Below are 27,634 nucleotides of genomic sequence, written 5' to 3'. Positions count from 1 at the left end.
AAAGGAGGGTTTCTGCCCCGTTACTTCTGCTGCTGTTTTTCATGTCCCAGTTCGAAAAGCAAACTGCATGCAGTTTGCTTTTCGGCCCAACGGTATACAGTTAAATCGACCGGACTTCTTTCTGAATATGTGAGCGTCCTTAACAACGGTCAATAAGTCCTTGACAGCGGTCTGTCTGTTCGGTATTAACAACGTGTCACGTGTTCTGAATTGACCAATCAGAATCGAGTATTCAACTAAGCCATGTAATAACAGGTTTTATTACATGGCAGCGGCGACACATATTCAGTGTGCAGTTCCTTTGGCATTAGGGGCAGAGATATCTAGATATTTTCCAAGGTTTGACATCATGAATTGTGCTACTTTTAAAGCAAGCAGCGATGTTTTCAAATCTGTCATCAAAAAGCTCCTCAAAAACACTATCGAAACAGTTCCTGCCGTTGCCACGTTAGTTCAAACGGTAACAACGGACTCTTTTTCTTAGCGGATGCATGTCAATTTAAATCAATACAACTATTTTTTAAATCAATAAAATAATTTTCTAAATCCATAAAAGCATTTCAATTAATATTGGGATTCATAACGTTACTTTGTTGAGAATGTGGCCATGTAATAAGTGGGATAATGTGCAGCAACTTGGTCATCATGCCGATCTAGATCCCTCCGCTTCGCGTCGGGCTCCTGATCAGCCTGTCGGTGTTCTTTTCCCCATAATGACCGCGTTGCTGCACATTATCCCTTACTTAAAGTATCCCATTTGTTAGTGAATTTGTATATATTTTCCTTTAGAATGGCAGGAAATTTGTATTCAAATTTTGATTTAATTTTTGGTCCCCCCCAATGTTGACTCCATGAATACGTTCTTGGTATGCAGAAGTATTATTTTAAACAACACATTAAGTTGACGAAACACTCGAGTCAAATGTAATGAAAGCCAGATCGTGTCTTAGACGGGGCAGTGATATCATAAACCTGTTAATGTACGCATTCAAACACTTTTTTCTTTTGCCAGCTGTATTCACCTTGCAGGTGCAGCTATGTGGCTTTTATCCTGGATAAAGTGTTTAAGTCATGGATGTTTAACTTCTTCATATGTCTAATATTATAGTTGACTTTTCATTCAGGAAGTATGACGCTGCGCTGTCAGTATGCTTCTCCATGTTTGTGATTGGTCGAATGCTCCAAATACCACCCCTTTCATGTGAACACGCACCTAACTAGATAGGACACGGCTGGCTTGAGCGATCCACTTGATAACCAGCGTTGTAGTACCGTTTAGCGAGAGCGCATATGTTTTGGATTAGGCCAACTGGCTAACTCAAACATATCCAGGTTAGGTTGAACCAGCTTCGTAGTACAGGCCCCAGGTGTGATCTATTAGGGCTGTTCAATGTGGATTTATTTATGATGATAGCGTAATGTGTCGTATAAAGTTATTCCTTAATCTGTAACTTGATATGTTTGACAAGCACCGCAACAGTAATGGAAACAGTTGGTATCGTTCCAAGCTTTATTGGCTCCTCATAGTAACTGCATTGATTATCCAGAGAGGCACATATTTATTAGATAAAGATACTGTGATGCCAACAAATTAAAAAGTAACAAATGGTACCAATAGATTTATTATGGTACTGTTGGCAATAATAATGTTTTTATTTGTACTTTTTTGTTCTGTTTTAGAGCAACCGGTCGGCCAGAGATCACGCCCTGACGGATAGTGACACTGAGCAGATGAGACAGCTGAGTAACAGAGACGCTCTCTCAGAAATCACTGAGCAGGAGAAAGACTTCCTCTGGAGACACAGGTAACCACACAACCAGCAAGTATAACACTATAACTACCATATATCACACATAAAGTACTACTTGGATTGAAGAAAGTGGCATGAATTGAACAGATTCTATGTAGCTGTAAGTGAAAATAGATTCAATTCGGGCTTGTTATTTTTGGTTGGTAGTTAAAGGTGATATTGTTTTGGGTTTTATTCAGCTGTTATTCTGAAAGGGACTGGTTGGTACAGTGGAAAGAAAATAGTTCTGTGTCATCTTAAGTAAAGGGTATGATTTCTGGAAGAGACATTGCTGTTGATCTTTTAAATAACTTTTGGTGTGAACTGTCTATTTAATAATACGTTAAAAAAAAAGAAAGTTAAATAACATTTTAAAGAATAACCAGAGCCAAATTGTGTACGCTGAACACTCATGTAAATCAATATCACTTATCAGATTTTGTTTTAACTTTGTATGCAGGATGTAGATGTGCAAAAACAACAGATTAAAACGTGAATTAAAAAGTGGAAATGTAGTTATCTCCTTTCTTATTTTCTACCAGACACTACTGCATGAACATCCCTGAGATCCTTCCCAAGATCCTGCTCTCTGTCAAATGGAACTCCAGGGATGAAGTAGCACAGGTAATGTCATGCCATTTCATATCTGCTCATTACATAAACACTCATACTCGAAATAAACTTGATCAATGAGTAAAGGAAAGATGTTTTGGGGGATTGTGAAAAATACAAATACATGTAGAAAAACTCCATGTTGGACCACTTAAATCAACTTGTTAGGAAATAACTCCTTTTTAAGCTTGAGTGTATACTTGAGTTCATATATTTACCGCCGCAGATAGTTTATAATGAGTATTACATCATATTTCTTGTTTGTCTCCCAGATGTACTGTCTGTTGAAGGAATGGCCGTCCACCCGCCCTGAGCAGGCCATGGAGCTGTTGGACTGTAACTACCCAGACCCCATGGTCAGACACTTTGCTGTGCGCTGCCTCGAAAAATACCTGACCGACGACAAACTGTCCCAGTACCTCATTCAACTTGTACAGGTGGGTCTGATACTATAAGTAGACTATGGGGTGCCTTTGTATGGTTATATCTGTAGGAAAGCAGCTGTATTGAAGACTCTAAAAGTCTGCCTTAAGCTGTATTGGTTGCTTTGTGTACTGAGGCTCCATGGTGAAAAACAGTATTGAATCCGAAATGACTAACCTGAGCCCCCGTTATGCATCTCGATCATTTCTCTCCTCCTGTTCTAGGTATTAAAATATGAGCAGTATCTCGACAATCCCCTGGCCCGTTTCCTCCTCAAAAAGGCTCTGACCAATCAAAGGATAGGTCATTTCTTCTTCTGGCATCTAAAGTGAGTCACCATCCAGATTGCTTTTTCCCTAATGTTTATGCAGCATCCTTTCTCTGTGAGCTATTATTATCTTTCCTTCCTGCTTCCCACTCCCTTCTCTTTGTGGCTTCTTCACAGGTCAGAAATGCACAACAAAACAGTGAGCCAGAGGTTTGGGCTGCTGCTGGAGGCGTACTGCCGGGCCTGTGGGATGTACCTCAAACACCTGAGCAGGCAAGTGGAGGCCATGGAGAAGCTCATTAACCTCACTGACATCCTCAAACAGGAGAAGAAGGATGAGACGCAGAAGGTAAGGAGAGCAGCAGCACACACTTACACACACGTATTATACATTTGCACAACAAAACATTATGCTTTTGTCTGGTTCAGGTCCAGATGCGGTTCCTTGTGGACCAGATGAAGAGGCCTGACTACATGGATGCTCTGCAGAACTACACGTCTCCTCTCAACCCTGCACACCAACTGGGAAACCTGAGGCAGGGAGCAGCGTGACTGAGCCTGTGTGTGCATGTGTGCTGTTGTAAAAAGAGGGCATTGTATAATACCTTGAATGCATTTGTGCACAGGTTGGATGAATGCAGGATCATGTCGTCAGCGAAGAGACCGTTGTGGCTGAACTGGGAGAATCCTGACATCATGTCCGAGCTGCTCTTTCAGAACAATGAGATCATCTTCAAAAATGGAGATGGTAACACACACACGGACACAAACAACCCACATTACACTTTAATTGACTTAGTCTGTAGGAACCCTCTAACCAAATTCATTGTTTATGTTTGTGTTATAGACCTGCGGCAGGACATGCTGACGTTGCAGATTATTAAAATCATGGAGAACATTTGGCAGAATCAGGGGCTGGACCTACGGTACTCTCCCTATTCTATTTTCTCGATCCCTTTTCCTCCCATATTTTTCTTGCACCGTTTTTTCTGCTTCAATTGATACATTCTCTAACTTTCTCCTGCCTCAGTGCATATGGCTAAACAAATCTGTTGGTGTGTGTCTCCAGGATGCTTCCGTACGGCTGTCTGTCGTTGGGAGACTGTGTGGGGCTCATTGAGGTGGTTCGCAGCTCCCACACCATCATGCAGATTCAGTGTAAAGGAGGCTTGAAAGGAGCCCTGCAGTTCAACTCAAACACTCTGCACCAGTGGCTCAAGGACAAGAACAAGGGCGAGATGTGAGCTCCTCTCTCCTGAGATTATTGTTCACATCATTAGACAGGGAAGAACATAAGAGGACTTTAGTGTGACCCTTAAAGAAATCTGCTGTTGCTAAGAGTTGCAGCCTATTTCCTGCCTACATAAGTTTCAAAATCCACATTCGTTTTTTAAAATAATTTTCACATTTCCAATTGCTTTTAAATGCTAAATTAATTGTGTCACTGCTAATTTGTGTGTGTGTTTTTGCAGGTATGACCTGGCTGTGGATCTGTTCACGAGGTCCTGTGCTGGCTACTGTGTAGCTACATTTATCCTCGGGATAGGAGACAGACACAACAGCAACATTATGGTCAAAGATGATGGACAGGTAACTTGTGTAGGAACACCAGACACTTTTATTAAAGGCACAGTAGGACACGTTACAGTTTTCCCTAACAGACACATAGTGAACAACCTGCACAATGTTTCAATCCTAATCTGTCTAGCCAAGCCTCTGTTTTTTTTTATTCTTTCTTTTTTAGTTTTTTATAAACAAACAGCCAGACGGACTGCGCAATAGCAGTTGGACTGCGACAGGACAAAAATCAACATCAAAAAACAAATTCAAAATCTAAAGGCTCTGAGTCTAAGTCCATTATTAATAGCATGATGCAAAAGGAGAGATCAAACAATGTGTATAAATGGAACAAAAAGGCCAAATATATCAAAAATAAAAAACATAGCACTTGTTGGTCAGTCAGCCGCCCAGTAATCACAGTTCAACCCTATTGTACAGAGACATCCGGCATGTCCAGCTCCCGTATATACTTGTAGAAGGGGTTCCACATCTTGTGGAGTTTCCCCAGGGAGCCCCTCAGTATGCACCTTATTTTCTCGAGTTTGGCTGAATTTAGGACTTCTTTTAACCACAAGGTGTGTGAAGGGGATGTTGGAGATTTCCACATGAGCAATATCAGGTGTCTGGCTAGTAAGGTAACAAAGGCTATGAAGGCTGTCTCCAGAGAAGAGAGTGGCCATGTGGGTGGGGTTACACCAAACAGTGCGGCCATGGCATTAGGAGCAATCGGTTTTCCAGTGATTTCTGACAGTGATCTAAAGATGTCAGTCCAATAAGAGTGTAAGACCGGACAAGACCAGAACATGTGTGCGTGACTCGCCGGTGTTTGGCTACATCTGTCACAGATGGGTCCACCTCCTTATATATTTTAGAGAGCCTGAGCTTAGTAAAGTGTGTGTGATGCACTTTGCACTGAATCAGTCCATGTCTAGCACAAATAGAAGATTTGTGTACATTAGCAAGGGCTTTTTCCCAAAGTTCTTCAGAAATCTCCTCCCCAAGATCTGTTTCCCAAAGAGATTTAATGGAGTTCAGGGTAACCAAACGAAGAGAATAAATCTGAGCGTAAATACACGTCATCATTCCCTTCAGAGTAGGTAACGGCCTAAGGAGTGTGTCTAGCGGCGAATCAGTTGGGTGATTAGGAAACTGAGGAAATCTATTATTAACAAAACTGCGAATCTGTAAATAGTACCTGAAGAAATGTTGCCTAGGTAGTGCAAATGTATCAGATAGCTGTTGGAAAGAGGCAAATGTGTTGTGAATATAAAGGTCTTTGAATGTTTTAATGCCTTGGTTAAACCAAATAGTAAATGCACCATCTACTAAGGATGGAGGAAAAACATGGTTTGCAGTTAAAGGGGCTAGTGTAGAGTATGTTTGGAGATCAAAGAAACGTCTGAACTTTTTCCAAATGTTCAAGGTTGCTTTGACAATTACATTTTTAGTGTAAGCAGAGCAGGGGGTCTTAATGAGAGAGTGAGCCAATGCTGAAAGAGATACTGCACTGTTGTTTTTTTCTTATATATGAGCGAATACTCAGCAGACTGAATGGCACATTTTATTGAAATAAATTGGTATCAGCAGTAAATAGATTTCACTTAAGAGTAGGTAACTTGTTATAGAGAAACTGCTTTTTGACTTTGTGCTTTCTTCTTTTCCCTAGTTGTTTCACATAGATTTTGGCCATTTCCTTGACCATAAGAAGAAGAAGTTTGGCTACAAGAGAGAGCGTGTGCCCTTTGTGCTGACACAAGACTTCCTCATCGTCATCAGCAAGGGATCCCAAGAGTGTGCCAAGACCAAAGAGTTTGAGAGGTACTGCAGCATTTAAACGATGTACTAGTCTTCTACATGCAACTAATAAGTCAGTCTGTTGATTGGTTGTTTGAGGTTGTAGAATTCCAAAATGTGTCTCTTAATGTGCTATCCTGAAATGCTGCCATAAAAAAGGTTTGCTATACTGTAGGTGCGTTCATCTTAAACTAGGTTTAAAGAGTTACATTGTTGCCACTGTATTGAAGCTGGTTTTGTCTGTTTTTTATTTTATATTGTGATGCAGGTTTGATTTTATGTTTTTATATTTTGAGGATTAGGGAACTTGGGAGGGAACAGCCCCCAAATCTTCTTCATATGGCACCCGACTGCAAGTTAAACAGACCGTCTCTCGTGGAATTAGGTGGTTGTTACTGCCAGTGTTGGGGGTAACGTGTTACAGTAATCAGATTACATTTGTCTCTAATTCAGTAGTGTAATGCGTTACTGTTGGTCTCGGTTACAGGACAAAATGATCTTGTTACTTGCGTTACTTTAAGGTAATAAAACGGCCTGTTTCACTAGTGCTACACACGCAAGTTCATGGATGAGGAAACGGAGCAGAAATGACAGAGTTGCATAGCAGAGATAAACAGGCATGTCTCAGCAAACATCGTTGAGGAAATGTTGCCCGTTTCAACGGTGGAATTGCAATATTTATATTGAGCAAGATACAGGTAACGGGGCTGCCGCCATCATACAGGAAACCACAGCTGAATTTCAAACAAAGAGCAGAAAACCGAGGTCTTGTGTACAGTATTGGCGTCTGATGTTACAGAGGGATCCAAAAGTAATGTAACTTGTAGTGTAACTAATTACTTTCAGCAGTGAGTAACTAAGTAAGGCATTACTTTAAAAAAAAAAAAGTAACATCTAATGTGTAATGCATAACTTTTTTGGAGCAACTACTCCAACACTGGTTACTGCACAATACTGAGTTTATTATTTATTTTTGTATTCTTGTTGTCTTTGCTTCAACCTGTTTTGTTGATATTCCTCACATTACATTCCATCTCCCTCCAGGTTCCAGGAGATGTGTTATAAAGCCTACCTGGCCATCCGGCAGCATGCGAACCTGTTCATCAACCTGTTCTCCATGATGCTGGGCTCCGGCATGCCTGAGCTGCAGTCATTTGATGACATTGCCTACATCAGGAAGACGCTGGCCTTGGAGAAAAGCGAACAGGTAATAAGACTTTTCCCCTGAACTCATATCCACTCCGATCTGATATTGTTATTGTCGTGTATCTCACATTAAAATGTCATCATCTTCTTTATTTGATTCTGCTTTGTGCAGGAGGCGTTGGACTACTTTATGAAACAGATGAACGATGCTCACCATGGAGGGTGGACCACCAAGATGGACTGGATATTCCACACAATCAGACAGCATGCACTGAACTGATCTCCTGCACACAAACAACACAACACCAGTCCCGCCATGAAGTAACACCTCAGTGATGAAGGAAGTTTACACCCATACCATTTCTGTTCATCTAAACAAGGTTCCTGTTTTTCTTTGGCCATAATCATATGCTTTCTTCTCAACAATCGGTTCTACAAGAGATTGTTGTCTCCATGTCCTTGTGAAGATATTCCCTTCCTGGCCAATGCATCCACAAACGGGAACAAACTGGGAAACAAAGAACATGTTACCTCTCACCCTGCTGCTCTTGTTGGGAAAACACAAATTGGACAAAACAGCTTAAAGAAAATCGTCTGAATCCACAAAGTAAAACCAACTTGCTGCCGTTCCACTGTGTTAGCTCTGCACTGCGGCTCCATCCCAGAAAGAGATGCTTGTATCTCTGCTGAGAAGATAGCGTGCACAAAAGAACATGTCATACCTAGTATTTGTTACGCAAATATGTTGCACATCGCAAGATTAAAGAAGTATGACGTAAGTATGACTTACCACTGTTCCCTCCTGAGCTGATTTGGTGTCAGCTTCGCCACCTTTAACCCTCTGTGAAAAAAACTGCATAAGAGCCTGTCGGTTGTTTTGCACAGCTCTAGAGTCTCCCTCGGCCTCAAAGAAAAAGCACTCCACCCTTGGGAACATTTGTTGGTGGTGCTGCTTTAGACTCATAAACTTCAGGGTGATGATGCCTCTCCATCAAAAAACAGCACTTAAAAAGTAGTAGAATACTATACAGGTTTATTATGACTTTTTTAATTTATTTATGTATCTAGTTTGTCCTTTTTTTACACATGCAACACTCAACTCTCCAGAAACACACTTGTTTGTTTTAATATATATTTGGAGTCTTTTTGTATTTGTGCTTCCTTTATCTGACTACCATGAGTTCTGCAAATGAAGACTACTAATGCCCTTTTCGCCTCCTGCACTTCTAAGTTAAACATCAGTTTGTTAGTAACGCTAGTTTGCAGCTTGGAATTTGTGATAATGAATGTGTTTGGGGATGCACATTTGGTAATGAAGGAAAGTGCCAGTCTCACGCTTTGAATAATGTGATCTATTTAAAGCCTCTGGCTGTCTATTTAGTTGGCGAGCAGAAGCCCAGGGGAATGTCACGTCTTCCTGATGATAAAATGCCTTGGCGTCACAGAACCTGATTCACATTGCTAAGCCCGACAGCCTAAATATTTGTATTAAACAAACCACCACTATTTACATGAAAAGCTAGATTTTTGGTTTTAGTAACATGAAAACCAATATTTTTTTTATTATTTCTAACTATGTGATATTTAATCTCTATAAATGTCAACTGATGGACATAGTTCGTCATACACATTTCATTTATATATGTTTATCCGTTTTTATTTGAATAACATCTTTCACTGAGCATGTAATAAACCTGGCAGTATTTGAACAATGCTCTCTAAATGACATGTCACTTGTTAGACGCTTTTATCCAAAGCGACTTCCATACATTCAATACTGTGGACAATCCCCACACACAGCAAAGTGTCTTGCCTAGGGACACGACGACATGCTGACTGCAGTGGGATTCGAACTTGGTACCCCCTGATTTGAAGTCCAGCACTCTATCCACTGAGCCACAGCCGCCCTAAATCCTTGCTCTTTATTTTCCAAACTTTTTACATATCCTCCCCAACGGAAACATATGAGCGTGTAGGTTTTTCAACATTTTTAAGTCAAAACAAAATAGCCTTTACAAATTCCATTGGATCGCTCAATAGTAAGCAGATAGAGTGATATATAGCTGTAGAGGAAGCATAGTCTCTACCTCCTTCAGCTGTGGTGTGTTTAGGCAGAGGACGAGGGGACATTTCTGAATTAGACGTTAGCGCCATTCTTTGGACATGTTAACATCGTTTTATCAACTGATATCAACATGCTTTTTTATCTGGTAGCTCGATTAAGCCACTCTTAAGTTCTATAGTGATCGTCACAATCACATTTCATTGAAAGACAGGGATTTTGATTTTGTTCCATTGACCAAAGTCACCTTGTCTTTTGAGATTGGTATTAGTTATAAAATGTGTTTTTGTAAACAGAAAGCCCTGATTGACTGTAAGCTTAGCCAGTTGAGAACGTGTCAAATGATGAGCTTTGTTGAGGAGAGAGTATTATTTAACAAAAGTAGCTCAGAGCAGCATCATGAGCCCCTGACACCTCTAAGGTGTACCTAGAAATATATTTGGATGTGCTCATGGCTAAATGATCATCTTCTGTTTGAAAGTAGATCTGCCAGTGAAAAAGGAAGTATGCACTTTTCCCAACTGTTGATTGTATGGAAAAGCCTAAATGGTGTCTGTTCTGGTATGGCACACCTGTGTGTTGTCATATTACTGCAACATTAGTGGCTAGAATGTATTGAGCCGTCAAATATGTGCACTCTTTTTCTGGTTTTTGCGTCATTTATGGTTTCTCTCTAAAGTGTCAAATGCAGTGCCACTAAACATACAAGAGGTGATCGGCAGAGAGCTCTTCTCTTCTTTCTCTCAATGTGCCAAACACAGGTTCACTGAGGCCTGTGGAAGATAATGCTGGAAGGAAGTAGGCATATCAGTTGATCTTAAAATATAAAAGAAGAGGTTGGTGTATGCACCTTAAAATAGCCTTTTTGTCCAGAAGGACTCTGTGAGAAGAACATTAGCCTAGTGTGCATGTCAGGATAACCAGTTTGTATATTTTGAAGCAGCATTAGCCGTATGTATGTAGAGTTGCAGTCAGACTGCTTTGTTTTCTATCCTGAGCTCATATATGACAACCTGCAGTGTTACTGTCATTATTATCTCTTCACATGTATATGTTTGTGTGAACTCATTGTCTCTCTGTACAGGATGCAGAGCTTCATTGGCAGGCTCCAATGAAAACCCACACTGTGTGTATGTAGCTTACATGTGTGAGATGACACTTTTTAATTGTTTGTTAGGAAACATAAGTGAGAGGGAACTTTTCATACGGTTGTAAATGTTTTACTTGAGATATTGCATATCAGAACCGCAGCTGTATTTTGTTTTTAAGTTGAGTTGCTGTGCATTGTCTATTTAGTACTGATTGTGAGAGCGTGTGTGTGTGTGTGTGTGTGTGTGTGTGTGTGTGTGTGTGTGTGTGTGTGTGTGTGTGTGTGTGTGTGTGTGTGTGTGTTAAAGCAGGGCTGTTTGTTTAATAATGTGGTTATTGATGCCACAGTTATACATGAGTGAAGAAACAAGTATTTCTTGAAGTGATGAATGTTGTTCTAGAGCCAAATTCCAGGTGCAAAGTATTACAAATATATATGTATTGTTCTTTCATTATCCTGAGCCTCAAACTCATGAAAATTAGGTCCAAGTGATAGCTCTCACAGACAGCATGATTATGTGTCTCAAGTTCTGCTTGTCCTCAATGTATGCACTGAATTTGTACAGGGTATCTGCAATAGTATTGCACTTGTTTTTCCACCTGTGGAGGCTGTGGTGGCTCCCATGCTTTATCCCTTTTGACTTTAAAGCAACATTGAAAACACCGAAATGTGTAATGGTATGAATCAACAATCTACACAATGATACATTATCATTTACCTGCTGTTTTCTCAGAATGTGGAGTTATTGAATATCTTTGAACCCGCTTGTGTGCTGAGAAATACTGTGAGATTTAGTGAGGGAAGGGAGGTCCTGTTTCCATTCATCTGCAGTTTGCCCCTGCTAATACAATCACAATATTTTAGCTATGATTTGAAGACAACCAGTGGACATAATAACAAACACACAGGAAATAAGAATGCAATTCAATGCAATATCCATGCAGTGTTTACTGCTCTGTGAAAACCTATTGTTTTTTATGATATTCAAATTTGTTTCTGTTACTATCTGTAAACATAATCAACAGGTGTTAGTTTGTCCACCACCTGTAGGAACTGTATTGTTTCTTTAAAGCAGTTAAAAAGCCACTGTTACTGCTTTTGTTTTTAATACAAATTGCATTGCTAGGAAGCCTTTGAATAGGCTTTGAACAGAATGAATGTCAAGGGTTTTAAACTATTGTACTTCCAAGAGCAAGTATGACTAATCAATAAGATTATTGATCATTAGTGATCATTTTGCTTTTGAAGTATCCTAAATGTTAAAGGGAAATATCGACTAAATTGTCTGTAGCTTAATGTTCAGTTCTGTATGCAGTGCTCTAAACTACACTAGTGTGTCTCTAATATGTCCTCAACATGCCGTGCTGTCAGGACCTTAATCTATACTATGAATGAATGTACATCGAGCCATGTTTCCCACAGCCTACCTGCATGAGAGGAATATTCTTTTTCATTGTTTTAGTTTTCATATTCAGCCTGCTAAGCAGCCATACAAATGTTTAGAAATGAATGCCTTACGTTTACTCCTATAGGAACATTTTCATAGTCACAATAACCTGCATTTATTAAAAGAAAACTATTTCCTTTGGGCTCGCAGGGTAAAGATTTGTACCCTGACCGACTGACTGGTCATCTGAGTGTTTGTGAAGATGTACAAATAAATGTGTTAAACATTCACCCGCTTCTGTTTGCTCGTACTTTCCCCTCTTGCAGTTTCACTCTACAGCAGGCCTTCACAAAGTCTTACTGGATTGAATAATGCAATGAATTATATCGCCAACATGTTCAAATGTAATAACTTTAATTATTTTATTCATTTCCAGGGCTTGAAAAGAAGATTTCCGGGTATCCAAAGGATTTCATCCGGATGTTGACAATGTTAAAAGACCAGTAAGATAATTTAGGCTGATGAAATGATAATAGGAAGTCAAAGGGATAAGTCCGTGAGTACAGGAGAATTTTACAGAAAGAAACACATCATCGATTAGCTGCATTTATATTCACATTTAACCACAGCACAAAGAACAACGTCTTATTTTCGTGCAGATCTTTCCCTTTGAAGAAAAGACACATGCTATTTTCTCACATCTCTAATAAACCAGACACTTTGATTTACTCAAAGGAAACTGACACTGATTATCTTTAACAGTTTAGAGCTCTTTCATCATTTCAGTAATTTTCTCCAGTGCTTTCAAAGAAACAACAGGTCCCAAAAACAAGTTGCTTTCACCTGAACTGGTTATTTTATCAACCTTTTGCATCTTAAATTTGTGTTTCTTTAAAGAAAAATGTGCTGCATCCCAGAAAATAAAGAACTAGTCTAAATAAACAAAAAGCTGTGTTTGGAGGGAGTAAAAAGTGAGATCATTTTGAATACAAATGTGTTTCCTTTGAGGATGAATTTATCCCAGCAGGTCTGTATCACTGAAGCCCCCCTTTGCTGGGGGCTGGGGGCTGGCCTCCTCTGCCAGGCCATGTGTGGGTGCTGCGGGGGGGATGGGGTTGAAAGGTTTCCAGGGGTTGGACGGGCAGTGGAAGGGGCTGTCGTTCCCAGCTTCTGCACCCATGTCCGGGGAGGAGGGGGGTTTGGATGCAGTGGTGTCCTCCTCAGAAGACTCTTCGTTGGCCGAAGCCTTGCCGGTGGGGGGTGGGCTGGTTGGAGGCGAGGTGGTGGAGGGGACTTCTAACAGGATGTTCCTGAGAGGAGACCAGCCTGGGGGACGACGCCTGATAAACTTCTGGAGAAGGAATACAGTAAGACACTTAGCAACTGGACGGTTTTACATTTTAGAATGAAAGTATTGTGATTGAATTGTAAAATGGGAAAGATGAAAAAGTATTGGACATCCTATTTTACAAAGTCTATCCTTTTTATCTTATAGTATGTAACTGTGATAGATCTTATTTGGCATATTGCATGTTGTCTTTTATTTACAGCATACAAACTCGAATGTCTACATTTCACTTTCAAGATATATCACTATCTAGTATTTGAGCAGTGAGAGCTGACAGGTAAAACTTATTTTATATAGTACTTTTACTTTAAATTAAAATAGAGTTGTTTATCATAGATTCAATTAAGTCGATGTGCTCTTTATTCAATTTCTAAAACAGGCTGAATGTTTGAGCATCTTGTGGAAGTGGGTCTCACCGTGGGCAGCACCCCTTGTTCACACTGTATATTGGCCTGTGGGACCTCAAACCTCCATGGTGCTACATCCACTGTAGAGTTACAGTTGGCAAACTCCTACACACAAACAGAGAGAGAGAGACACATCAGTCTAATAAACGTGGAGCATTGGATGGATAACATAGGGGTCATGGGGCAGAGACACAAAACAACCACTGAGAGACACAATAGACGAAAAAGAAAATAATAAAGAACGCAACATCACACAAAGCCAAATAAAGCCACCATCAAGAAACACAACAACAACAAAAGGACACACAATGACCCAAAGACACACAGAATGACCACAACGAGACACATATCGACCACTTTCAGAACCAAAACAAACACAAAGATACAGAAAACAGCAACAAGGAGACTCGTAACAGCGACAGAAAGACACAAAACAACTAAAAAGACACAAAATACAACCACATAGAGACACAGAACGACCACATACAACAACAACAACAACAACAACAACAACAACAACAAAGAAACAAAGACTATGTCAGTGCTTACCACATTCTCACTATCAGGGACACACAGCTCGTTGAGGTCTTTGTGTTCACTCTTGGGACAGGTGGTCCTCCTCATATCGAAACTCAGCTTGAACCTGAATCCTGCGATGACCTACAGGGAAACAGATACAGATGCAGACAGTAAAGAAAAACCTTCTTCTTCTCCTCTTGATCTTCACCTCCCTCCTCATATCAACCCGTTTCTACCTGTCTGGTGGAGGGGCCCACAGAGTGCAGGGTAAACAGGTGAGTAGAGTCGGATATGGAGTTATACTTGGAGATGGAGACAGAGAGAGGAACCCTGAGATCCTCTGAGTTCTCATCGATGTCTGTCGGGCATCCCAAACAGATATATTTCTCTGGGACAACGTAATCATCTGGAGAAGAGAAAGATGGTGGATAGAAATAAAGAATGTGAAGACAGCAGATTGACTGGGCTAATCATGCGGTTAATTCAAACCACAAAACCTAATTTCTGTAAGACCAGATCCAATTGAAGTAATCTACAAAACAATACCAGTATTATTTTTCCAAGCTGTGCCTTTAAAAGTTGCAAAACATTGTGTTGGCTGGATAGAAAAACAACTGTTTACTGGAAGCTTTCAGTGGGCTGGTTGGGCAAAGATTAATGTCTAGACTATCACAAGTTGATATTGCTCTCTCTCTCTCTCTGTATCTGAAAATTATATTTCACAATCAGCTTCTCTGTGTATGCCCTGGGCCTGCGCCCACAAGGTTACACTTTCCTCAATGAATCACTGTTTTCTTAATGAGAAATACACTCCACTAATAAACAGAGTCATAGGGAACGTTATCAGCACACCAGATGTTCATCTTCCCATGCAAGATAAACTTTAAGAATATGAAGGTACCTGAAATGTGTTCCTATAAAGTACTTGAGTAAATGTATGTAAATATGAAGCGTCACATGACAACAAATTAAAGTATTGATCAACTGTGCCTGCATGTAATATCATATGTCTAAGTTAAAAAGTATACTTTCGATCATTTTGAAAGACATTTCTCTCTAAAATTTAGTTCAGGTTTATGCCAACAAAAGTAGTTATTTTGGATGTATTTATTACTATCCTGTTTATGTCTCTGTTTTACTAGCTTTGAAGGGTCGCTTCAGTTCTTGAATCTTGAATCTCAAATGTTCAATATTTTTTTCACACTGCAGGAAACCCAAGACGAAAAGGCTTTATCTTTTATCTCCAGACTTTAATTACTTTAGATATTTGTTTTAAGTATAGTTCTAGGTTTGGTTGGTGATGGTGGATTAGATAGAACTAACCCTCTCCATCTTTTCTTATTTCTTTGAGAAAAAAGCTGGATATTCTTGTGTCATAACTGATAAAACAATAATATGACACTTGGTTATTTTCACTCACCGAGCAGGCAATCCACCTGTCGAGTGTCTGCCTCTGTCTCTGTCATGTAGACAGTGGCATTGCATGAAATTGGTTTCTGAAAAGAAAAACAGCTTGGATGATTTAATTTGTTTTAATCAAGGACTGTATAATCCATGCCTTTACATAACATATTGCTACCAATTTAAGAAATGTTGTTCTCCCTTAAAGGTCCCTATTATATTGTTTTTCATCAGTATATTATATGTCGCAGTTATATACAAAACATGGCTCTGAAGTGTTTGGCTCCAAATACCAAACAGATCATGCATTGTAGCATCCCATAATCCTCTCTGTTTCGGCCCTGTTTCGGAAGTGCTGATTCTCTGTCTTTTAAGGAGTCACTCCCCACGCCCCTCTGAGATATTTGGTTAAAAAGAACACAATGGGGCTCTAGGAGGAGATTCAGGTGATCAGGTGGGCGGGTGTTACCTTGGTTGGTGATTGGTTAATGGTTACACGAGCCAAAAAAATCGTTATGACATCATAAAGTGGCAAAATCTGATCAGCACATTTTCAGACAGGTTTTTATATAAATGGATCAGGAGAAAAAGAGAGATAATCCTTTTTCCTGAAACTTTCAGAATGTCTTTACACAGAGGGGACACAGAGGGGTTTATGTAGAAAAGACATGAAAAAGTGGATTTTGCATAATAGGTGACCTTTAACTCTGAATGTATTTCCTGTGTAAACTAAATACGCTGGAAAGTCATTGGGCACTGTTTGTAGATTTTTACTGTGTGTCACTGCTAACAAACCCATGGATGTCTGCAGCTGTTTTGCTCTCTCATTATTACCTCTCTTCCGTTGGGCAGATAGTCGCAGACAGTCCAGGGTTTATTGCTGCCAGCTAGACAGTCGCTCCTCCTGGTGGTGAACTGCAGTGAGTACACTGAGTCCGAGCCATTCTCTGACTGGACACACACACACACACACACACACACACACACACACACACACACACACACACACACACACACACACACACACACACACACACACACACACACACACACACACACACACACACACACACACACACACACACACACACACACACACACACACACACACACACACACACACACACACACACACACACATGTTCAGTGTACCAGAGGTCATAGTGTGTAAACATGTTTTCTTTACATTTCTTATCATCCCACAGCTTTAGTTCCTGTTGTTTCACCACCGTCCAGTTTCATCTCTAATATGATACTTTAAAAAAAAAATCAGGAGTCCACAATCGCCACATGTATGAATTATTATTATTGTTAATATTATTATTATATTTTATAATAGGTGAAACAGTTAAAACCTCAATAAAGCTCATGAAATAATTGCATTGTCCTAGTTATTGCCAATGTGTGTATTATATTCTTTAGCAGCATTATGGTGTCGAGCAGATTCAAAATGTTTAGTTTTGCACATTTCACCCTTTTGTTTTTTAAATGTATTGACTATATTGATCACCCTTCATTGTTAGTATGTCTAATACTAACTGAGTCCCTCTTACAAGTAGGACAGTGTCAGTATCTACAACAATGCAACACTGTAAGAGTAACCATTTTCCTCAAAAAACCTACAGTAGCATGTCACACACATCATTTTTTCCATCCCTGTACCTTGCTGGCTGACAGTATCTGAAACAGGGCCAAGTTGTGTCCGGTGCTCAGCCTCTCGTTGAACTTGTTCACGGCGCTGCTGACGGCTCTGTCCACAGACGGGTCGTCACAGAAGATCAGAACGCCAGGCTGCACCTCCAATGCCTCCGGTGAAAAGAAAATATATAATCAGATCCTGATGTTTCTGACAAGAAGGTGAGGACTTGAATTTTCTCCTCCTTCATTAGTGAAATATAATGTTCTTTATTCCACAACATTTATCTGACAGTTACCAGTTACTTTACAGATAACATTTTAAAAACTAAACAAGTTCACTATATGAACAATTTGACTTTGCTCACAGTGTATTCTCATAATGCAAGAAGGTTGTAGCTACAGTAGGGTTTCTGATTTCTTTCTGCTTACCTGGCCATAGACTGAGCTGTGGAGGCACAGCAGGCCGAGCACACAAAGCCCCGCTCCGCTCCTCATCGTCTGATCCTGATGGATGTTTCTGCTCTGCTTCACAGGAAATAACAGTAAATATAACAACAGATAGTGAACACATCAATCCACAGTTTACCAATGTAATGAAAGTGTATTTCATGTCGAAATGACCTTCTTACCCTAGCAGCGTGAGTCGCAAATGTCTTATTTCTGGCTGAATCAAAAACAATTTTAAGCTTTCAAAATGATTTAATGCAAATATTTAATATAGCATTACTTACAGTTTATGAAGGTGAATGCCTGCTGTCGATGTCGCTGTGCTTGAAGAGATAAATGAATGAGTGAAGTTCTCCTGAAACTGTGGGTGGGTATCCTGGGAAAAATGATGACACACTGATAGACACATACACAGGGGACAGGAGGGCACACACACACACCAACACACACACATGGATGCTCAAAACGCTCAGTCGGTAAAAGGAGAGTAAATGTTTGCTCTCTAGTTTGCCCTCCTACTTGTCAAATCAATACGACTGTCAGTATCCAAGAAAGGGGAGAGTATTTAAAGAGGTAACATCTTCCTTCCTAGTGAATTTAAATGAGCAAACGCTCTAATACCTAAATACACACACACACACACACACACACATTTTAACACACAAAGAAGCATGTATGTTGGAACATAAACATAACTAACTGTACGTGTTTAGGGGCCATTGTGTGTGTGTGTGTGTGTGTGTGTGTGTGTGTGTGTGTGTGTGTGTGTGTGTGTGTGTGTGTGTGTGTGTGTGTGTGTGTGTGTGTGTGTGTGTGTGTGTGTGTGTGTGTGTGTGTGCGCGTGCGTCTGTGTGTGTGTTTGTGTTTGCTTGCTGTGTGCTTTCACTGGTACTTTGTCCCTGTCGACCTTTGGCCTCTACCACTCTGATTTCCTCACAGGTCCTCAGTGAAATGAGGTGAAAGCTGCACAGATGTTACACTCCATAAATGACAGTATCATCCAGACATTGTGTTTGCTGTGTCTATGTGCAGCCTCTGTACAGGAATACACCAAGTTCACTGAGTTCACATGCCAACCGATGGGACGCAAACGGAGACCTCCTCCAGAGGTTTCTAAGTTTAGGGCATCGAATGTTATTTACTGCCACTAGGGGTCCCTCAATCAAAACAATGAGAAAAGACAGAATTGTATGCCTTTCATAACTTCCAAGGATTACTTAATTCTTCATCATTCAGGAGGTTTTGACTGGTAGCTGAGTTCTCCGTAGATAAATCACCTGGTATATCAATAAGGTAAAACATAGACAAAGGAAATAAATACGGGAATAAATGAAAACATGGAGTTAATTTCCAAAGAAAACAGAGCCTTGTCTTGGTTAAAATTATGGATTTCTTTGACAAAATGTGGGATATTGAAGTGCTCTTATTGACACATTTCTAACATAGGTTATTTAGACATTTTATCGTTACAATTTTACTAAGAGGAGTCACATTTTAATAAAAGGATAAAGGAAAACTCAAATTATTTAGTTATTTTTACTTTACAAAATATTCAAATAAAACAAATTAGTTTCGATTCAATATTTCAATGTAAACCAACAGTATAGCAGCAGCAGCAGCAGCAGCAGCAGCAGCAGCAGCAGCAGTGTAGCTTAACCAAGCCAGTAAGTAGGCCTACTCAAATGTTTTATTTTAGTAAAACAATACCACACTGTAAAAATACTATGTTACAACTATATTCCTACATTCAAGTATTAGAAACAAAGAACAAGTTCATAATATAAATAAGTTAAATGAATTAAATTAGATAACTGATATATTAAGATATAACATCAGTCACACATGAAAGGCAGTGTTGTAACTTTAGAAATATGCATATTGTTGTTAATGCTCAAAGTCCCCAACTTCTAAGACACTAACAAAAGCAACATGTTGTCAAGGTGACATATTTAGCACATAAAGTTAGAGCTACATGCTTCTGACTCAGAGTTTTACCATCATAAAGTTTCCATCCGAGGTGTCAGCTCACCGCCTCCTGTGACTCTGCACTTCCTGTGCACGGCTCCTTTGGGTGTCAAGGTGGTCGACAGTTTCACATTTAGAAGCAAAACCACAACTGAAGCACTCACACGGCTCCCATCACATCACTGCTGCATTATTCTCCTTTCTGCTGTTTTCTGTTGACTATGATGCTAAAGGCTCAAACAGGTGGATGGTGTCTCATAATCCTGGCTATTATTGCAGGTAAGTTTGATTTTCTAATCTCATTACACCCTTATAGTGCGCTTCTCCACAGACTGGTCAACTGCTCAACTCAATGCAGCATTTATGGGAGACTTCCTCCAGATAACAGAAAGGGTTTTCACATCCATATTGCCCACACAACTAAACTCAAATAAAACTTAAAAAAGGTAATGCAAAGTTAAAAACAATAACCTAAAGGATATTTTCTTTTGTTGTGATGTTCTTTTACCTCAAATCCACTAAAGTATAACAAATGGTTTGAGATTTAGAATCTTGTTAGATTTTATAGATCAATTTGTGGGATTGTCCTCAAAACAAAATTAAACTGTTATTTGAAACCAGAGCTGAACTCCAAGTGTCTCTTGGCACAAAGTTACAAAGGACCCCATTCAGTATTACTGTACTGTGCATGCAAGGAAGTAATAATGATAGGAGTGAACATGTGATTGAGACATTTTAACTGATTATTTCTTAATTTATATTTCTTAATTTGAAATACAATAGTCATCTTCATAACGCTGTGTTGCCTTCTCTGTGAAAACCTAGTTCTTGTAAATGCGCTTTGTCATAAATGAGGATGTTCTGGTTTCCTCTCTCACACAGAAATCTACATTTAAGGGTTTAACACATGTTTCTTTCTTTCTTAATCTGCAGTTAAAAGCATACAGATGGTATGAAAATAAACTGAGATAAAAACATTGAGGACAAGGTTTGCAGCAGCAGCTTTCATGCAATGTGTTATTATTAGTGCTGTCAAAATTATCGCGTTAACGGCGGTAATTAATTTGTTGAATTAATTGCGTTAAAATATTTAACGCATTTAACGCATGTGCAGAATGGCCCGCCCCATACGTGCCACCAGTGGCAGCGCCAGGGTATGGCTGGGGTAGGCTACAGCCATACCAAGAAATGGCTTAGCCCCACCATGAAAAATGATGTTAAAGTAAGCAAAATAAAGTCTGCCAACTCACGCGGAGTAAATTGCACAGACAGCAGTTAGTAAGATTGATTTCAGTAGCCACGGTTTTGAAAACTTTTGTCACGTAGTGATCGTCTTCCCAATAGAACATCTTTGATAACGGCGTGGTGTTGTTGCAGGAAGTCCCGATGGAGAATACTTTTGCTGTAGTACAGGGGTGCACATAACTGGTACGCAGGTTATGTGCGTAATCTGAAATGCGTACCGTCACTTGTGTCACAAAGCGCATTTGCGTACCGACGTACTTGTGAAGCTTTTCCAGAAGGCGGTTAGATCACCGGACGACAGAGTCGGTCTCCGTGTGCACAGACAGGGCTGCTGTTAACGTCGGTCTGTACAACGGAATTGTGCTAAAACTACACCAACCGGCTGCGGAGGGAGACTCCCCCCCTTCACTGGAGAACTGAGCTAAAACAGCTGATCACAACGTTCACACTCTGTGGTCACGAAGTACTCCACTAGCCGCCGCCGCCGCCCCCCCCCCTGTCGACTTTCCTGAAGTACTCCCCCGTTGATAGAAATCAACACGTAATGAATTAAAACCCCACGGTTTGGTGATTGATAGGTGTGTGGGTTGTCTTTCATTTTGACACATAGAAAAATGTTATAATAAACATAGATACTGTATGTTAAATGGATATATCCGCCTTCTTTCATTTATCTTTCCATTCCCACAACAATATACATAAATAAATGGCATATTTTGGACATAGTTCGAATGGTGATTAATCATGATTAATTAATTTTTAAGCTGTGATTAATCTGATTAAAAATTGTAATCGTTTGACAGCCCTAGTTATTATGTAATTGTTCAATTACTGTAATTATTGCTTTAAACCAATGTCAAGACAGCCTCATTCTTACTTCATAACCAAGTAATTTACCAAGTAAAATGTACTTTTTGCAAAGTGGACATGCCTGGCAAAAATGTTTTTGTTTTCCTATTCTATTTAGACTTTCTGCAAAAATGTCCAATCCAAGATTCTGTTAGAGGCAGGTTAACAAACGTGGACAAATACCGAGCATTCCAGCATGTCTGTGTGCTGGCTGGTTTCTTGGCACATAACTGAATATGTGTCTGCTGTGTGCAATATGTATAAAATAGATAACCAGATGTTGATAGTGACACGTCTCTTCTCCCCCAGGTGTCCAGCTCCAGGAAAATGAGCGCTCTGTCCAGCCTGCGTCTGAGCCTCACGTCTACAGGCCGGCGCTGCAGCCCACTGAGACCGCCCCTCCAATAGGTACACACCAATCCCTTTGAGATACAGTTTTTCTCGATTGATAACACACATTTTCTTTTTAAATTGCTCAGTTTCTCAGAACACTAAACACAATTCACAAAACCACACACCCAAAGTGCAAACTCCTAATTTCTCCTGCTAAATGAAGAACTGCACTCATAACTACATACACACTTTCCAAATGCAAACTTTAGCACCAAATAAAACACACTTCATTCTTAATACTAGATGGTTTGACCACCCAACTACACACTGCTGAGCATCATCCAAAGCACTTTCCTCTGTTATGGGCTATGCTCTGTACAGAGAGGTTTCTGCAGAGAAAGATTGCTTGAGTTTACAGAAATACAGTAAATGAAGAAATACAAATGAGTTGTTGAAATAAATCACATTTTATTCAAAAATAACATTGTGCAACATGCATCTCAGCACATAGCTACTATGCTGCGGATCTCTCTGTGATGCATTGTTTGCCAAAACCCAGTTTGTAACTGCTGCTTCCTGTGCCTCATTGAACATCCTTAGCCTTCCACCTCTTTGTTTCTCAGTCCTTCAGATAAACAACAAAGATGTAGTGGTTGGTCAGTGTCTGTGTTGCATGAAAGTAAGTTTACCACAGTACATTGTGCAGGATGTTTTACAGTTATAGTATGCAACATGCCAACAATTCAATGACAGTAATGAAGTAAATACGTTTCACACAACAGACATAAGCACTGATATATCATGAACTATGCAGAGCTACAAACTGGGAACTAACCTGTTTTCAAGTCTAAGTGTCCGGATTACAGAGGCGACAGTAAATCGGCTTAGATTAGGCTGAACCCTGTGTCCAGCCTCTCTCATCGTCAAACCATTGGTTGATAACATTTAATTTCATTAGAGAGTACTCTTCCTCCTCCTCTCCTCTTCCTCTTGCTTCTATGTTGGCTTCCATTGTTGCTGTAAGAAAGTACTCACCTGTGGTCTTTGTATAGTGCTAACATCTTGATTGATGCGCCAACAATTATGCTATCAGGTGTTTGGTCAGGTGGAACGTGTTTCTTGATCATTGGTCCATGTGTGAGGCATTTTGAATATCAGTGTTTTAAACCTGCTAACACGTGACTTCATGTCAGATTCCTGTGTCTTACGTGGAGAAACGTGTGCAGTGGTTTGCAGAAAGTGCCATGTTGATTTGCAAATTGTGTGAAAAGCTGAAAACGTGTTTAGAGTTTTGGAGATTTGAGCCGATGTTTTGCTCTTTGAGTGTCAGTTAAAATAATTGTGCTTTATGTAGAATTTTAGTGTGTTAGCAATCGAGAAAAACTGTAATGTATATTTCTATGTGTGTTTGTGCACAGGGACCTACAAGCATGTGGGAAAATCCTGCATAAAAGCCACCATGGGAGTACAGTACATTGTCATTGAAAAAAAGGTTAGTTTGTGTTTGGGTGTACAGTATGCGTGCGTGTGTGTTTTCCTCTGTGTATTTTTGTCCTTTTTTTAGTATTTCAGCACATTTCGCCCAGTGTGCGTGTTCATTTCTGCATGTCTTAGTGAAGTGTTTGTTTCACTGTACAAACAAAAGAAAACAAAAATGTCCGTAACAATCTATTTAAAAACAAATAACAAGACGTGTGTGCTCTGGTGGAGGTGATACATTAACATTTAAATGTTAACTCTTTTTTGCTCCAGTACTTGTCTGGTGACTGATTGGAGACAATGAAATCTGACACTGTCTAAGTCATATTTCTCTCCTGTGTGCATTCAGAAGGCTTGGTATTACAACCTGGAGCCCTCCAGGGTCAGGACGGGGGGGTCCTGTGGTGAAGAAGCTGCTGTCCTCTCTCTCACACTGCCTGACAATGCTGCCAGTCTGCAGCTCACCTTCAGAAAGGTACACCAAATGTCATACATCCCTGTTTCCTTCAAAGTGTGCATTTTCTTCCACTGTCCGGAGATATGCAGGCAATGGTGGAATGTAAATTGACTATACTTAAACTCAAGTACTATACACATTTGAGGTAATTGTAATTGAGTGTTGATTTTATGCAACTTGTACTTCTAGACCACTACATCTCAGAGGCAAAACTTGTATTTCTTACTCCGTTATATCTATATGAGCACTTAAGTTTAGTTTAGTAAATTTTTCATACCATCATGTCAATTTTAATGCCTTAGAAAACACCTCATAAATGCAGTGATTATGGAACTATTAGCAATAGAACATCCAAAACATTCACATCAACAGATAAAGTAATGTTCATTAGAAAAAAAATGTCAGAATTCATGCATTACTGGATCAGCTTCAATCTCTTTTGTTTTTGTCTCCAGAAAGGGAATATTTTCTACGTCTCCAATCTGACCGCTCACGTGTCTCCTCTGCCTGTCTGCCAAGGATGTTCCAGTAAGACCAGATCAAGAGATAAAAAGAGAGATGACATTTAGCGAATTTAGGCAATTACAAATCAACCCTGATAAATATGTAATGCGGGGTTCCTCAAGGCTCCATCTTAGGACCTTTGCTTTTTAATATTTATATGCTACCTCTGGCTGAAATTATTAAAAAGAGCGATCTAAGCTATCACATCTATGCAGACGACACCCAGATTTATTTTAAAATTACACCGGGAGACTACTCTCCGATTAGAACACTGAGCAAGTGCATTGAGCACATCACTGACTGGATGACTCAGAACTTTCTCCAATTGAACAAACAAAAAACTGAGATCATTGTTTTTGGAGCAAAGAAGGACCGATTAAAAGTAATCGCAGAGCTTCAGTCGGAAGACTACAAAGTAACTCACAAAGCAAGAAATCTGGGTGTAGTGATGGACTCAGACCTGCATTTTAACAGTCACATTACAACAGTTAGGTCTGCATACTACCACCTGAAGAATATATCAAGGATTTAGAAACTGGATTTAGAAAAACTTGTCCATGCTTTTATTTTCAGTAGACTCGACTACTGCAATAGTGTATTCACAGGGCTCACTAAAAAATCTATCAGAAAGCTGCAGCTGATTCAGAACGCTGCTGCTCGAGTACTCACTGACACTAGAAAAGTGGATCACATCACTCCGGTTCTGAGATCATTACACTGGCTTCCAGTCTGCCAAATAATTGATTTTAAAATACTACTGCTAGTTTTTAAATCTCTAAATGGCTTAGGACCGAGGTATATAGACGACCTACTCCATCATTATGAAGCATCCAGGAGTCTCAGGTCTTCTGGGTCGGGTCTGCTCTCTGTTCCGAGAATAACCACTAAACATGGAAAAGCAGCTTTTAGTTATTATGCCCCAACAATTTGGAACAAACTGCCTAAATCATGCACGTCCGCCGAAACACTTCCTATTTTTAAATCCCGACTAAAAACGCACCTATTTGCAGCTGCTATTAATTGAGCTGCCCACACTGCAGTATGCCTTTTTAGTCATGTATTCTGTACCTGCTGTGTTTATTTAATTTATTTCATTACCTTTGCTTTTTATGCCTGTTTTTAAATGCCTTTTTAATAATGTATTTATGTTGTATTTGTTCTTAAATGTCTTTTGCTTTTAATCTGTAAAGCACTTTGAATCGCCACGTGCTGAAAAGTGCTATATAAATAAAATTGCCTTGTCTTGCCTAGCTGGTATTTCTGATTCTGAACCTGCCCACACAGAGAACATAACCATCCCTGTCTAACATCCTTTCCTCACAGATAAGACTTACTCAGGTGTGTTGACGAATGGCAAGCTGTTTGCAGCAGCTGATGGACAGAGCTTCAAGTGCGAATCTGAGAATCTGCCTCTGACGTCTCCGGAGCTGAGGATCCGGCTGGTTCCTCTGCAGATACAGGCCTTCGCTCTGCTCAAAGGACACTACGGAAAAGGTGAATGGGTTGATCATTAGGCACAAGGGAAAATATCCTTTGTATAAAAAAGTATCTGCGCTGGTAGATATAGAACTATGACAACATTTAGTCCTAAAACCGTAATTAATATCATAGTGAAAAGACAATTACAAACTCACATTGTTGAATACAAGTAAATACACGCTTGACTACCCATATGGTATTGTCTGCTTCCTCTCTTGTGTTCAAACTCATTTGAAGACACATGGAGAGATAAATGAGCATGAGCACCAATTTTTTTCAAAAAGGCCGAAGGATTTAAAAATCAAATTGGGCTTGTTTTCTGTTGTACAGTATCACATTATGTTCATGCTTTGAAAGCACTTCAGTTTTCCCTCATTCTGTGATTAATCTCAATCGAGGAAAACAGCTGGGAGTTTTGCCAGATACAGATGTGATCTATAGTGTGAACTTTGAGCATTCGATTTTTGAGAATCACACACAATGATAATAGATCCCATTGGACTGTGTTAACAGTAAATATCCTGAAACTAAAGCAGGTTTATTGCTGCTGTGTTATTGATCTAATCATTATGGAAAACAATGTTCGTGTTATAAATGTGAATCTCTGCACTGCAGCTTTAGATCTAAGGGATTGATATCTGCAAGTCATTCATCAGATCAGATTATATGGCTAAATGAAGGTACTCATTTGTTTCTTTATTTTGCTCTCCATGTTGTTTCAGAGGTGGAGTGTTGGGCTGACTTTACCAAGCGAGTTATCCCCATCATCCTCGGGGCCACAGTGGTGGGTCTTTTTCTCATCGCCGTGATGACCTCCCTGCTCATCAAAGACCACCACAGAGAAGGATATGACAGGCTCTGAACTTCTGACAACTGGATCTAAAATATTAGTTCATCATACACTGTCACAAAAAGTTCTCAAATTAGCTCTCCTTAATTTAAAGCACAGCGGTCTAATGCCTATAAATCTTGACAATGTTGTTCCATTTATTTCTTTGACTATTATTTAATTATTTTTTCCAATTATAATTTGTAATCATCACAATTGGGTTTAACATTTATTTTCCTTTTTATTCTGTATTTAATGATAACTTTTGTTCACAGCTGTGTGTTGTAATATTCATATTTGTGGCATATTCCAGAGTTAATTGATAAAAGAGATGAGCCCTTATTGACACACGCTTGTTAATGATTAAGTAAATAATCATAACAACGCTTGCTAACCTACATGTCAGAGATACTAGAAAATGAACATCGCATTTTGTTGTTGTTGTTGTTGGTAATATAATGTATTTTGAATAAACAAATATTTCGTTATTACAGCAATTGAAATACTGTACATAACTGCATAATATTGTAGTGTTACCAGAATACTTGTTAAAATGAGAACTTTTCATCTATTTTCCGTTCCATCATTTAATATGTTTTAAA

General features: G+C 39.6%; 3 protein-coding genes across 6 annotated transcripts in view; 2 read left to right on the top strand and 1 right to left on the bottom strand.

Moving 5' to 3' along the window:
* LOC117542378 (phosphatidylinositol 4,5-bisphosphate 3-kinase catalytic subunit alpha isoform-like) overlaps positions 1–12,422 on the top strand; it is a 37,776-nt gene extending 25,354 nt beyond the window's left edge. For all 3 annotated transcript variants that reach the window (XM_034210007.1, XM_034210005.1, XM_034210006.1), the window contains 13 exons: positions 1,681–1,805; positions 2,333–2,414; positions 2,675–2,839; positions 3,050–3,153; positions 3,271–3,442; positions 3,523–3,629; positions 3,720–3,841; positions 3,941–4,019; positions 4,163–4,333; positions 4,566–4,683; positions 6,320–6,471; positions 7,492–7,654; positions 7,766–12,422. In XM_034210007.1, coding sequence (XP_034065898.1) covers positions 1,681–1,805; positions 2,333–2,414; positions 2,675–2,839; positions 3,050–3,153; positions 3,271–3,442; positions 3,523–3,629; positions 3,720–3,841; positions 3,941–4,019; positions 4,163–4,333; positions 4,566–4,683; positions 6,320–6,471; positions 7,492–7,654; positions 7,766–7,873 — 1,668 coding nt within the window. In that variant the 3' untranslated portion in view covers positions 7,874–12,422. The remainder of the gene's footprint in view (positions 1–1,680; positions 1,806–2,332; positions 2,415–2,674; positions 2,840–3,049; positions 3,154–3,270; positions 3,443–3,522; positions 3,630–3,719; positions 3,842–3,940; positions 4,020–4,162; positions 4,334–4,565; positions 4,684–6,319; positions 6,472–7,491; positions 7,655–7,765) is intronic.
* A 107-nt stretch (positions 12,423–12,529) lies between these two features.
* Positions 12,530–18,366, bottom strand: kng1 (kininogen 1). 2 transcript variants are annotated; one of them, XM_034210008.1, is made up of 9 exons: positions 18,177–18,366; positions 17,875–17,967; positions 17,470–17,613; positions 16,642–16,758; positions 15,827–15,902; positions 14,643–14,812; positions 14,437–14,547; positions 13,897–13,992; positions 12,530–13,483 (listed from the first exon to the last, which is right to left on the bottom strand). In XM_034210008.1, exons 2-9 carry the CDS (start codon positions 17,938–17,940, stop codon positions 13,148–13,150), a joined length of 1,116 nt encoding a protein of 371 aa, XP_034065899.1. In that variant the 5' UTR covers positions 17,941–17,967; positions 18,177–18,366; the 3' UTR covers positions 12,530–13,147. The 2 variants fall into 2 exon arrangements, with proteins under 2 accessions (XP_034065899.1, XP_034065900.1); XM_034210009.1 differs by having other exon boundaries at positions 17,875–17,970; positions 18,177–18,342.
* Positions 18,367–18,675: 309 nt separating this feature from the next.
* On the top strand, positions 18,676–27,534 carry LOC117542380 (lysosome-associated membrane glycoprotein 3). The gene is made up of 7 exons (XM_034210010.1): positions 18,676–20,136; positions 22,261–22,359; positions 23,703–23,776; positions 24,113–24,238; positions 24,676–24,748; positions 26,048–26,218; positions 26,926–27,534. Exons 1-7 carry the CDS (start codon positions 20,079–20,081, stop codon positions 27,063–27,065), a joined length of 741 nt encoding a protein of 246 aa, XP_034065901.1. The 5' UTR covers positions 18,676–20,078; the 3' UTR covers positions 27,066–27,534.
* The last annotated feature ends 100 nt before the right edge of the window (positions 27,535–27,634 follow it).

The sequence above is a fragment of the Gymnodraco acuticeps genome, unplaced genomic scaffold, assembly GCF_902827175.1.
Source record: "Gymnodraco acuticeps unplaced genomic scaffold, fGymAcu1.1, whole genome shotgun sequence".
Lineage (NCBI taxonomy): Eukaryota > Metazoa > Chordata > Actinopteri > Perciformes > Bathydraconidae > Gymnodraco > Gymnodraco acuticeps.
Note: the sequence above shows the minus strand (reverse complement) of the source record. Positions and strands in the feature narration are given on the sequence as shown.

Excerpts from the sequence above, each read along its gene's own strand:
- kng1 (XM_034210008.1), bottom strand. The coding sequence starts at position 17,940 with ATGAGGAGCGGAGCGGGGCTTTGTGTGCTCGGCCTGCTGTGCCTCCAC. Across the intron at positions 17,614-17,874 it reads ACAGCTCAGTCTATGGCCAG|GCATTGGAGGTGCAGCCTGG; the intron begins GTAAGCAGAAAG and ends TTTTCACCGGAG. Across the intron at positions 15,903-16,641 it reads ATCTGCCCAACGGAAGAGAG|AAACCAATTTCATGCAATGC; the intron begins GTAATAATGAGA and ends TTTTCTTTTCAG.
- LOC117542380 (XM_034210010.1), top strand. The coding sequence starts at position 20,079 with ATGATGCTAAAGGCTCAAACAGGTGGATGGTGTCTCATAATCCTGGCT. Across the intron at positions 22,360-23,702 it reads TGAGACCGCCCCTCCAATAG|GGACCTACAAGCATGTGGGA; the intron begins GTACACACCAAT and ends GTTTGTGCACAG. Across the intron at positions 23,777-24,112 it reads ACATTGTCATTGAAAAAAAG|AAGGCTTGGTATTACAACCT; the intron begins GTTAGTTTGTGT and ends GTGTGCATTCAG.